A 12,231-nucleotide genomic window follows, 5' to 3' on the forward strand; every position below is an offset into this window, starting at 1 on the left:
TCCTAATATTGGGTATTTTTAAACAATCACAGTGAGATTTCAGTAATAACATCCTCTGCCACAAAGTGCTGCTGACTCTTTCCCCTGGGGACCCAGGTCTCCCTCTGTCCTGGTGCTTGAGGTCACTGTGCTGCCCTCGGCACCCATGCTGAAGTCCCTAAGTCGTCAGGTGGGGTGGGGGAGCCAAGCTGGAGGAGTGGAGAGGGATGACATGGTGACCTCTGACCCTGTGGGCACTAGGAGGTGGGACTGTGTTTGCATCAGCACAGCCTTGCAGGCTGAGAGCTGCTGTCCCCCCATCACTAGCCTTTCCTGGCCACTGGTGTGTGTCTCAGAGCCCAGTGGGGCGACGCTGTGCTCTCTTGTAGGGACTTGGGAACAAGCCGGGACCTTGGTGTCCACTGCTCCTGGTCACGAGCCAGCTTCTCTGTTCCGACCACTGGCATCTGGACAGATACTTTGTTCTCTCTAAACAGTCCCGCAGGCGCCTCTGCTGCCGTTTCGCTGGTGAGAGAAGTCCAGGAAGGCAGGGATGGCAGGAGCATGGCTGTGGGCCCAGCGCTGTGTGCATCCTGACTGCCTGGCCTGTGACTCTGGGCACCAGGCAGAAGCTAAGGGCCATTCCCAGAGTAGCAGCTTCCCGGGGGCTCCCGGGCAGGCCCATCTTCAGTGTCCTTGCCCTGTGGGTGGGGCTGACATGGCCCCCAGGGAGGTTTGGAAGCTGGTCTTGTTCCATGACTTGACGATGGGTTGTCACAGTTTCAATGGTCAGGGCGGCTGTCCTGTGGAGCAGGGCAGGCGATGAGAGCAGCTGCAGCAGAGGCGTGATGCGGAAATGCCAGCTGCCCTGCCCGGCGCAGAATGGGGCATTGTGCCTGCTGCCCAGAGCCCAGCTCTCAGCCGGGAAACTGAGATCACTCCTTGTTCACAGCGGGGAAGCTCATGAAAACAGCATTGAGAGTGGACCTCAGGCCTTCTGGAGACCGCAGCTGAGTCAACCCTTGTTTATTCTCTTCCTTCCCTGAAACTCACTGGAATGAACAAAAGGAATGAAAAAGAGGGAACAAGATCTAAGTCAGAGGAGGATGTCAGCCAGCCGGGAGGAGCGAAAGGCAGAGCTTTGAGCAGGGCTGTTTCTGCTTACTGAGGAGGACTTTCAGGGACACCAGTGACAATGTGGATTTGACAGAGCTGGGCCTGGGGTCTGGCTGGGCGTGGGATAACCTGGCGTAGGGGTCTGGTGAGGGAGGTGAGCTCACAGGAGGCGCAGGTGCTCCATCTGCATTTTCCACGAGACCCCAACTCCGGGGAGATGGGGAAGTCGCAGAGGAAATGCAAATCCCTGCGTGGCTGTGGGCCCCTGGCGCGTGTTGGCTGAGAGGAGGGGCCTGTGCTCTCCTGGGACGTGGCTTCCAGGGACTCAGCTGGCAGGTCGAAGATCACACTGAAGGAGTCGTTGCTGGGGGCCCTTCTGTGTGCTGCTGGCACCACGCTCCCGTCCGCCCACCTGGGTGCACCAGCCGTGACCGAGGCCCTGTTGGTCCTTGGTGAACCCTCAAGACTCTGCTGCTGGAACCAGAGGGCACAGGGTGTTGGTGTGTGGTGGACAGAGCTGGCCTGTGAGTGCAGCCAGCCCGAGCCCTGAGGGGAGGCAGCTGCAGGCCTTCCTGGAGTCGCCGGGACAGCCCCTTCCATGAGGGCGCAGGGCGCTGTGCCTCCCACTGGAGCTGGTTTCAGTCATGCGCCCCTGCTGGAGGGCAGAGGAACGACACAGGCTGTTCAGTGGTAGCGGGGCTGTCTCTTCGCGCTGTACTTTACTTACGTAGTCATTTGCTTAGATCGGCATAGACTTCTGGATATTAATTTTATAGTTTGGGTTTTACCTAACGTATTTTTTCTTTTTGCTCAAACTGCTCCAGGTTTGGTCATTGGGAGCGCTTTTGGACCCTGTTGTGGTGGGGTTTGGTTTTTGTTTAGCTTTCCTTTGCATCTTGTTTCCTGCCCGAGTCAGTTCAGCCATTTCCCCAGGGGCTCCTAGTCCCTGTCAGTGCAGAGTGCTGTTAGAGCCAGGGTCTGCGCAGGGGGTGCTAGTTGCTATGGGCTGGTGTTCTAAGCCTTCTCAGCTGTCACAGCAAGGAAATATGTTTGTGCATATTGACCTGTAAATATCTCTAGATGCAGCCATCAGTATCCGTATCACACTGAACACAAGCCCCTACTAATGTCTCCCGCATGGACCACTCTAGACTCCTCCCGTGCCTGTCCCCACCGCCCACTCCATCAGCGACAAGCCTTTGGCCTAAGTTCTCAGTTCTCGTGAGCACATGTCGCAGTGTCAGAAGTGTGAGTCGTGCTCGTGGGAAGCAACACCGTCACTCAGAAGGTGGAGTGACAGGGGTCAGGCTGGCCGCCCCTCAGGAACTAATGGAGAGCTGGACCGTGTGTATGAGACCTCGGTTTTCTAAACGTCAGGCATGAGGTGACGACAGACGGGGACCCCTGTGAGACAAAAGTCAAACAGGATGAGGCTGACGGTTCCCCAGCCCCGTGCGTCACGGGGTTTCTAGGTTGTGTTGCAGGCAGCCTGGCAGACTCCCTGAGCTCAGGAGATGTAGCTCAGTGTCCAGGGGACCGAGATGACTAGAGTTTGCAGGGATGCACCACAGAGCAGGGAGCTGCAAACAGAACAGAGAGATGGGCACAGGACCTGCCTTATATTGCAGGGGTACTGGCTGCCATAGGTCTGAGGAAACTACCAGAGGCCGGGGTGGGGCGCATGAACAGTGTCTTTCACAAGGCAGGCGAAACACTTTCATAATTCACTGGGCAGAGGAGAACAATTAGCCCCAGAGTAAATGCTGCTGTCGTGCCCCAACCAACCTTAGAAGCAAGATCCCAAAGCTTCACACTTTTCAGGTAACTGTGTCCCAAAACACAGCTCAGGAATACAAAAATGCACAGCTTCCAAAGGGTAAAATTCACAATGTGTGGCATGGAAAGATACAGGAAAGTACAACGCATAATACAGTGAAAAGTCAACCAAAACTGATGCCGAGCTGCCGCAGATGGTAGGTTGAGCAGACAAGTTCCTTAAAGCAGTTATAATTACATTCGATACGTTCAAAAGCTGAGGGAAATATTGGGCACGTTAAGTACTAAAATATTAAAAATCCAAATTAAACTTCTACAGCTGAAACTAAATTATCTAAATGCGCGCACATTGGATGCGGTTAACGGCAGAATAGAAATGCAGAAGAAAAGATTGGTGAGTGTGAAGACAAAATAGAAAAATCCACACTAAAAGAAAAAAGGAGAAAGTACTTTTAAATAAACAAAAGCAAAACAGAGCATAACTGAGGTGGGGGCACCTGGCAGAGGGCTCATGTTTGTATAACTGGAGTTCCCAAGGGGAAAGGAAGGGACAGAAAAACTATTCAAGGAAAATGAAAAATGGGATCAAACAGTCTTAACAAACTGTAAGCTCGAGAAACATGAATAAAATTGCACAAGGCTCATCCTAATCAAATTGCTCAAAGCCAGTGATGATGAGAAATGTCTTAAAAGCAACCGGGAAAAAAAGACAACGGTTTCCCCTGCTCTCCAAAAGTACAGTGTGACTGTGAAGCCTCCCGTGAGCCAGAATGGCATAAAGCAAAGAAGCAGTCGCCTTAGGACACATCTTGCTAAGGGACACAGAGACTGAATCGAGATGAAGGACACACTCACAGACAGTTCAGAGCTCCGGTGGCTCGATGCTGAGATGCTGTGTGGGGTTCCCAGGAAGGAGCTCAGCAAGGCCTCCCTCCCTACTCCGGGCGCTGCTGCCTCTGCAACGGCTCACTCACTGCAAAATAAACGTGGAGTGCTAGTCTGCAAAAGTGACAGTCCTTTTTGGATTCCTTTCCATTAGCCAAAATGGGGACTAATGTAATGTATTGTGCACATTCTGTATAGCGAATATTTCAAATTTGGGGCTTATCTCTTTTTTTCTTCAAGATTTTATTTATTTAACTTTAGAGAGAGAGGAAAGGAGGGAGAAGGACAAGGCAAGAGATACATTGATCTGTTGCCTCTCACACGCCCCCAACTGGGGACCTGGCCTGCAGTCCAGGCACGTGCCCTGACTGGAGATCAAACCCCAGACCTTTTAGTTCACAGGCCGGCAGTCGGTCCACTGAGCCACAATAGTCAAGGCTGGGCTTGCCTTGCTTCTCATAATGGAATATTGATAAACAGAAGTTCTGAATTTCACTATAGTTCAGTTTATTAATTTTTCTCACTAAGATACCTGTATCTTCTGTATGCCCACAGAGATTTTCTTACATATTTTTTCTAAAAGCCTTATTGTTTTACTTTCAATACTTAGATCTATAATTTATCTAGAATTGAGTTTTGGGTCAAGGTTCTTCTTTTTTCTGTTTATATGTAGTCAACACAACACTTTTGAAAAGTCCATTCTTTGTCAAATTAGGTACATCGAATATTCTTGAGTGTTGCTCTGTCAGGGGCTATTAGGTGTGCTTCAGCCAGGTTGCCACAGTAGCGCCAGGTGGGTGGGGCTGTCCCTGTTTGATACTGAGGGCACTACCTCTCAGAACCAGTGGGCAGCTTTCTTGGGGCCAGCTTGTGAGGGGTTCTGGGTGCCTTCTCCTGGATAGGCAAGGGCTGAATCCTGGGTGGGGCTCAGGGGCAGGGCCCAGGGGGCTCAGAAACCAGCTCTGGACCGGGCGCTCCTCATCCTCACCAGCGTACTGGGCGGTGAGGGACTAGATGGACTGCTATTGCTTCCCGAAACCCAAAGGAGCAATGCGATGTTTTCTGAACGTATGTGCTTAGACAGTAATGCTCTCTCACAGGGCAGCATCTTCCCGACTGATGCTGGAGGGGGCATCCCGATGATCCACTGAGACTACTCACCAGGGTCCTCGAGAAGAGACTGCAATGTCACAGACACAGGATTACGAATGCGAGAGCCATCATGCTGGTGCACAGGAGCCTCGGATTTCAGGGTCGAGCACCAGGTGAGGAGAAGCCATTGGTGGTTTTCAGTTATCAGAAGGCTGGCTCAGTGGGGAGAAATCGAGGCTGATGTGTGCTTACTCCCTCCTGTAGAAGCCTGGTCCCCAGGCAGAGCCCCCACTTCCTGCTGCAGATGTGAGACAGAGGGAGGGGCTTCTCATGCAGCTGGACTTGGCTGCCTGGACCAGACACCCTGCAGGCCCTGAGGCTGGGCCCAAGTCCTGTGTCCTCTCTGGGCATCAGTCTACCTCAAAGCAGGTAGCCATAGCTCATCATTTTTCTTTTTCTTTATTTTTTCATTTTTATTTTCCTAATTTTTAACTTTGTTTAGAAATCATTGTACACTTACAGAAAAGTAGCAAGAACAGGAATGTGTCCCCTGCCCAGATTCACCCTTTGTGACCATCCTGTGCACCTCCCCACCCTCCATACACAGTTGGGGTGGGTCACAGGTGTCATGGCCCAGTGTTGGCTGATGTCCCCCAGGATAGGCGTCATTGTGAGTGAACCTGCCCCTACAAAGAAGACCTAAATGAGTGGCTATGCCACAGTTGGGTGGAAGACAAAGTCATCACAAAGCCTTCTGTTTTCTCCTGGAATAGATCCAGCAAGGGTGCCAGCAGAGTTGTGGGGTTGACAGGCTGATTCCACCACTCATGGGGGAAAACAAGGTCAGCAATAGCCAAAATGTGTGAAGAAGCAGGACGTGGGGTCTTAGGAGATTGTGCATGTAGTACAAAGCTGTGGCTATTAAGACAGTGTGGCGCTGGTCGGAGAAGGTTTGACCAGTGAGCCAGCGGGGCGCTCAGACACGGGTGCCCTGACACTGCCTATTGTGGAGACCCGTGGTTATCCACGTAGGAAATAAAGTTTCATACACTAAACAATAATCAGTCCAGGTAGATTAAGATCTTCAACATGGAAGGCAAAGCTATAAAACTTTGCAAGTCAACTTAGAATATCTTTGACGTTGAAGTAGGCAATATTTTATTTTCTTGATTTTTTTAGAGAGAGGGGGAGGGAAGGAGAAAGAGGGAGAGAAACATTGATCTGTTGCCTTTCATACACCCCCAACTGGGGACCTGGAATGTGCCCTGACGTGGAATCGAACTGGTGACCTTTTTCGGTTTGCAGGCCAGCGGCGCTCAATCCACTGAGCCACACCAACCAGGGCAAGGTTTCTTAAACGAGATAGAAAGAGGAGAAGTTACGAAGAAAAAGATTTAAAAATTCAGTTTACATATTGAAATTGAAAGATTTCCACCAAAAGGCAAAGGTACCATAAAAGGCAGGCATCAAGCAGGAGGGAGATTTGTAATGCGTGTAAATTGAGGGAGATTTGTAATGCATGTAAATTAAGGGAGATTACTGTTGAAAAAAGATATCTTTGTATTTTTAAAATACATCTCCTGCAAATCAGTAAGAAAACAATTTTTAAAGATTTTTTAAATTTATTTATTCTTTAGAGAGAAGGGAAGGGAGGGAGAGAAACATTGATTGGCTGCCTGTCGCAGCCTGCAACCCAGGCAAGTGCCCTGATGGGGAGTCGAACTGGCAACCCTTTGCTTTGCAGAACAACACTCAACCAACTGAGCCATACCAGTCAGGGCAAGCATCATACGTGTTTTTAGTAAAGGAAAAAATAAAAACGGCTTGTGAATATGAGAAAGATGCTTGACTTCATTAATAATCAGGAAAAATTTAAAGCCACATACATGGGAATTCATTATACTAATCTATTTCAGTGCATGTTTTTAAATTTCCATTATTAAAAAAAATTGAAAAAATTAGGTAAGTAAAAGGGGTGGGTTATAAAATTGTGGCACATTCCACCAAAGGGTAACCCCTTTTAATGCCCTTTCCACAGTTTTCTACACAGATACATATGTATAAACACTTAGGTAGCTTTTTAAGAAGTCCATATAACTGTGTTTAGTTATTAGTTGTGCAAGTCTATCCCTGTCGTTAAGTTTGGATTCACATTAAAACACCCATCTTCCCAAGGAGGTCCTGTTGACCACGCCCCCAGGGAGAGACACCCCCAAAACTTTAAAGATTGACACCAAAAGTCTCATTTATCGTATATTGCAGTGGGAAATACACTATTTCGTAGAAGATAATGTGTCTTAACTTTGTCCAGTTATAAAAGTAATCTGTGAACATTTTAGAAAACTTGGAAATTACAGCGAAGTAGGTGTTGGGAGCATCCCCTCCATGCGTCATCAGTTTGCCTCAAATATGGTCATAAATTGTCGAGAGAGAGAGGGAGGGAGAGAGAGAAAGAGAAAGAAAGAAAGAAAGTTGTAAATCACATCCAGCTGCCAGTGCTGACGTGACAGCGTCTGCATTACAAGACCCCGAGGACAGAATCCCGCCTCACACTTGAGGGAGGCAGAGGGAAGCTGCACCCATCTGTGCTGGCACTCGTGGTGGCTGCAGGCACGAGTCCTCGGGGTGCTGAAGCAGTGGGTGAGGCCACGTACCGCAGCTCCCCATGCAGCGCTCCAGCCTGGGAGAAAGGGCAGCCGTGTGGTGGCAGCAGCCTGGCCCCGATGCTGTGGGACCAAGCCAGCCCGTGTGCCCCACACCCACCTGCTGGACCTTGACCCCTGCACATGTTCTGGGGGTACTAACTGGGGAGGTGGGAGGAAGCCTGGTTTCTAACTTTTTTATGAACCCGATGTTGTTTCTGTTATGGACTGAATTGTGCTCCCCCCAAACTGGACTTTGGAAGTGGTGAGGAAACACTAGTAAGCTCCTTACTGTGTAGGGGACGGGGTGTCTCGCCTTCGAAGCTGACGGACTCCGGATGCAGCCGTCTGCAGACGTGCCCAGGGGGCACAGCGACGGGGACGCAGGCCCACGGCCCCCGCTCACACTGTCTGGCTCTTCCCCAGGTTGGAGTGGGTGGAGATCATCGAGCCCCGCACGCGAGAGCGCATGTACGCCAACCTGGTCACGGGCGAGTGCGTGTGGGACCCACCCGCGGGCGTCCGCATCAAGCGCACCAGTGAGAACCAGTGGTGGGAGCTCTTCGACCCCAACACCTCGCGCTTCTACTACTACAGTGCCACCACACAGCGCACCGTGTGGCACCGGCCTCAGGGCTGTGACATCATCCCCTTGGCCAAGCTGCAGACCCTGAAGCAGAACACTGAGTCCCCCCGCGCCTCGACGGACAACAGCCCTGGACGTGGCAGCAGTGTCAGTCGTGATGGCAGCACCAGCTCCTCCCTGGATCCCGAACCGGACACCTGCGGGAAGGCGCAGGAGTCGCTGGGGAGGAGCCGGCAGATGGCATTTGGGGCTGCAGAGGAGGAGAGTGGCAGGTGAGGCAGTGGGGCAGGTGGGTGGCTCCTTGCAGGTGGGGGACAGGCTGGGTTTCAACAGGGACAGTGGAAACCAAGAAGCCACTGATAACCTGATTTGCACAGTAGGGTCTGTCTTGATCCTCTGAGAGCGACACACAAGCACCTGGAAAGGGAAGGGCTGCAGGGCCACAGGGCGAGTGGCCAGTGCATACTGTGCCTGCTGCGGTGTGTGGACTCGGGCGGATTCCTGCGCACTTGGGAGCTGCAGAGCTGGCCGGTGCTCCTTCTTTGGGTGGAGGAGACAGACATGCCAGGCATCAGATCAGTGTGGATGTTGGACACACACCGGGGAGGTGTCTGCTGTGGGGCAGGTCTGAGTGGGTGCCTGGGAGTCAGGCAGAGAATGTACCTTCTGGTTGGTGGGAGCCAAGATGCCAGGGGTGAGCAGGAGGAGAAAGCAGTTGGGTGCATGAACTCTGAGAGACCTTGGGTGCCGTCCAGGAGCTCACACTGGACTGCAGCCCACAGGCTGTCCTTTTTCCTCGTATCCAGGGCTCAGAGAGAGAACTCTCATTTTTTACTGGGTTGTCATGGTTCTGAATTCTTTATTGATTGTGTACTCACGTGAAGGGATTGGGTTCTTTTAGGGTTCTGTTGACAAATGTGTTTGTCACCCACACTCTGGGCACTGGCCTAGAGAAGCCATTGCCCACCCCAGTACCCTCCAGCCCAGTGACGAGCCTTCTGGGGGACAGAGTATCCTTTCTCCAAGAGCATCTTTGATGTTCTGCCATGAAGTAACGTCAGCAGGTCAGTGGGGTCAGGATCTCACCACAAGCGCTGTCTGGACTTGGATCACAACTGTGTTGGATGTGCGGGTCGGTCTGGGTGACTGTGTTGGATGTGCGGGTCGGTCTGGGTGACTGTGTTGGATGTGCGGGCCGGTCTGGGTGACTGTGTTGGATGTGCGGTCGGTCTGGGTGCGGTGGGTGTCTTTGTTGGGCTGTCTTCTCCCATGTGTGAGGACGGTGTGCTTTATGCTTCTCTCCACAAAGGATTTGCATATTTTTAAGGTTTATTTCTAAGCATGGTACCAATTTTATAGCTCTGGCTTTTGTAAGGTATATCTCTTTTCTTAAAGTCATATTTTATGATTGTCCCTGATAAATAGACATTGATTTTTATGTCAGTCTTGTCTTTTACACTTTTGTTTGAGCTCATTAGTCTCATTAAAGACTCATCGCTTGTCTCCTGGGATGCTGGCTGTCTGCCCCACGATGGCCAGGACTGAACCCAGGAGGGCCAGCAGTCTTGTCCTAATGCTAAGGCTGCAAGCCTGCTAGCCCAGTAGCTTGGTGACACCATCTGTCAGGCTTGGGAAGTCCCTTCCTACTGCTAGGCTTCTCACCATGAATGGATGTAGTATTTTTTATCAAGTATATGTTTTGAATCTTGATACCAGTGTTGAATTTTGTCATCCCGCGCACCGCCCCCCCGCAAAGATTCGTAGAAGTTCTAATCCTCAGTCTCTGTGAATGTGGCCTCATTTGCAAACAGAACCTTTGCCGAGGTCAGTAGCTGAGATGAGGTCACCAGGAGCAGGGCAGGCCCTGAGCCAGTTAGGGGTGGTGTCCCCGTAAGAAGACAGCAACCACGGAGAACGCCCTGTGACCACAGAGGCGGAGACCAGAGCGATGAGTCTACAAGCCAAGGGTTGCACGCACCTGGAACAGGGTCCCTCCCAGCCTCCGAGGGGACCAGCCAAGCTGGCCTCTGATCTTGGACTCCTGGCCTCCAGACCGTGAGAGCACAGGTTTCTGCTGTTTGAGCCCCAGGCTGTGGCATTTTGTGACGGCAGCCCCTGACCCTACTGCAGTTGGCATTTTTTAAATTATATTTTATTGATTATGCTATTACAGTTGTCCCAATTTTCCCCCCTTTGTCCCCCTCCACCCAGGAGCCCCCACTCCCTCAAGCAACTGCCCCCCCCACCATTGTTCTTGTCCATGGGTCATGCACACAAGTTTTTTGCCTTCTCCATTTCCTATTCTATAATTTACATCCCCTTGGCTATTCCGTAACTACCTTTTAATACCCCCACCTTTTTACCCATTCTCCTACATCCCCCTCCCCTCAGGCAACCATCAAAATGCTCTCTGTATACATGATTCTGTCTCTGTTATGCTTGTTTGCTTTTTAGAGTCAATTGTTGATAGATATATTTATTACCATTTTATTGTTAATAGTTTTGATCTTTTTTAAAGATTTTATTTCTTTTTAGAGAGGGGAAGGGAGGGAGAGAAGCATCAATGTGTGGTTGCCTTCGAGTGCCCCCTACTGGGGAACCTGGAGCACAACCCAGGCATATGTCCTGACTGGGAATCGAACCAGCGACCCTTTGATTCAAGGCCAGCACTCGATCCAGTGAGCCGTACCAGCTAGGGCTGATCTTTTTCTTAATTAAGTCCCTTTAACATTTCATATAATAATGGTTTGGTGGTGATGAACTCCTTGAGTTTTTCTTGTCTTTTTCTTGCTTGTTTGAGTGGATTTAGGAAGATGTGAAGCAAGAGCTTAGACAAGCCATTCATATGGAAAAACATGTTGGGTGGGCCCAGGTGTTGGGTGGGTCATTGGGTAGGTCGGAGCCTCAGGGAATCACCAGGGCGGGGCCAACAGTGTTAGCCGGGCTGACTGGAGCCTCAGACCTGGCACCTGTCTGCCAGCCTTGTTGGGGCTGAGGGTTCCGAAAAGGAGCAGTGGCCTCTGCCTGCCTTTCTCTCTGGGAGAAGGCTGCCCCTCAGTTCTTGCCCTGATGCCAGACACTTCGGTTCCTCCCAGTGTGCCACTTCAAGCTGCCGCTGGCACTGGAGCTCAGAGGGAGTGAGTCTGAGTAGGTCCGTGTGTGGGTTCTTTTAAGAGGAACTGCTTGGGAGTCCAGCAGTTTCTTCCACTGACTCAATCCCCACTGGGTTTTGCAGCCAGAATTTATAAGGACTTCTCTTCCTGGCACTGGAACCCTGGGCTGGGGGTCCTGGTGTGGGGCTGGGACTCCTTGCTCCTGAGATATCCCTCACGAATTTTTATCCACCACATGTGAGTAAGAGACCAGCCTGTTCTGTGTCTCCACCCCTCCTACCAATCTGGATGGACGTGGCTTCTTCAATTCCATAGTTGTTGATTTCTGATGGTTCTGAATGATGGTTGTTCTATAGTTTAGCTGTAATTTTGATGTGCTGCAGTTGGCATTTTAAAATTATCGTTTTTCTAGATTTCTTGCATTCCTGGGACACTCAGTCTGTGTAATTTTGTAAATAGACCCAGGTTGCTAATAGTTTGTTTAGGACTTTTTTCACATTGATCAGTAAAAACAGCCTGCACCTTCCTCCTTGTGCTGCGTGTGGCTGGTCTTCATCCCCTCACTGCGAGCGCTGCCTGTGGCTCTGTCCTCTGTGCCGCTCCCTGTCTCGGGGTGGGTGGCTGGTGCACTTGTGTGCCATCCAGGCCTGTGGCTTGTCTGCCTAGATTTTAAAGAACTTGTTACTGAACAGCAGGTTGGGTTCTGCTGCCCACTGCCACCCTCTAGGCAAAATTCCAGAGGCAAAGGTTTGGTGATAAAGGAATGGAGTCTTTATTCAAAAGCTTCACGATTTTGGAATAATAGCTTTCCACATGCATTCGTCACTTAAGCCTGTAAATTATGGCTACACTCTTAACACCTGAGTTCTGTCATTTTCCCTTGTTAGATTTAATTATCTTACTTCTATAGGGTTAGTTTACAAACCCAAAACAACATAAATATAAAAGTTACACAGTTTTGGAAGAATGGCAGGCTCCTGCCTCACAGCTCGTCCCCACTGAAACGCTCAAGGAAGAACAACCCTGCCTCCCTCTGCCAGGC

The 12,231-nt window shown here is 50.6% G+C and overlaps 1 protein-coding gene across 3 annotated transcripts in view; it reads left to right on the plus strand.

Moving 5' to 3' along the window:
- Positions 1–12,231, plus strand: part of ARHGAP39 (Rho GTPase activating protein 39) — a 56,871-nt gene that overhangs the window by 14,881 nt on the left and 29,759 nt on the right. For all 3 annotated transcript variants that reach the window (XM_053930074.1, XM_053930076.1, XM_053930075.1), the window contains exons 2-3: positions 4,857–5,021; positions 7,917–8,348. In XM_053930074.1, the coding sequence (XP_053786049.1) occupies positions 4,942–5,021; positions 7,917–8,348 (512 nt within the window). In that variant the 5' untranslated portion in view covers positions 4,857–4,941. The remainder of the gene's footprint in view (positions 1–4,856; positions 5,022–7,916; positions 8,349–12,231) is intronic.

This window comes from Desmodus rotundus, chromosome 8 (genome assembly GCF_022682495.2).
Source record: "Desmodus rotundus isolate HL8 chromosome 8, HLdesRot8A.1, whole genome shotgun sequence".
NCBI classification, from domain to species: Eukaryota; Metazoa; Chordata; class Mammalia; order Chiroptera; family Phyllostomidae; genus Desmodus; species Desmodus rotundus.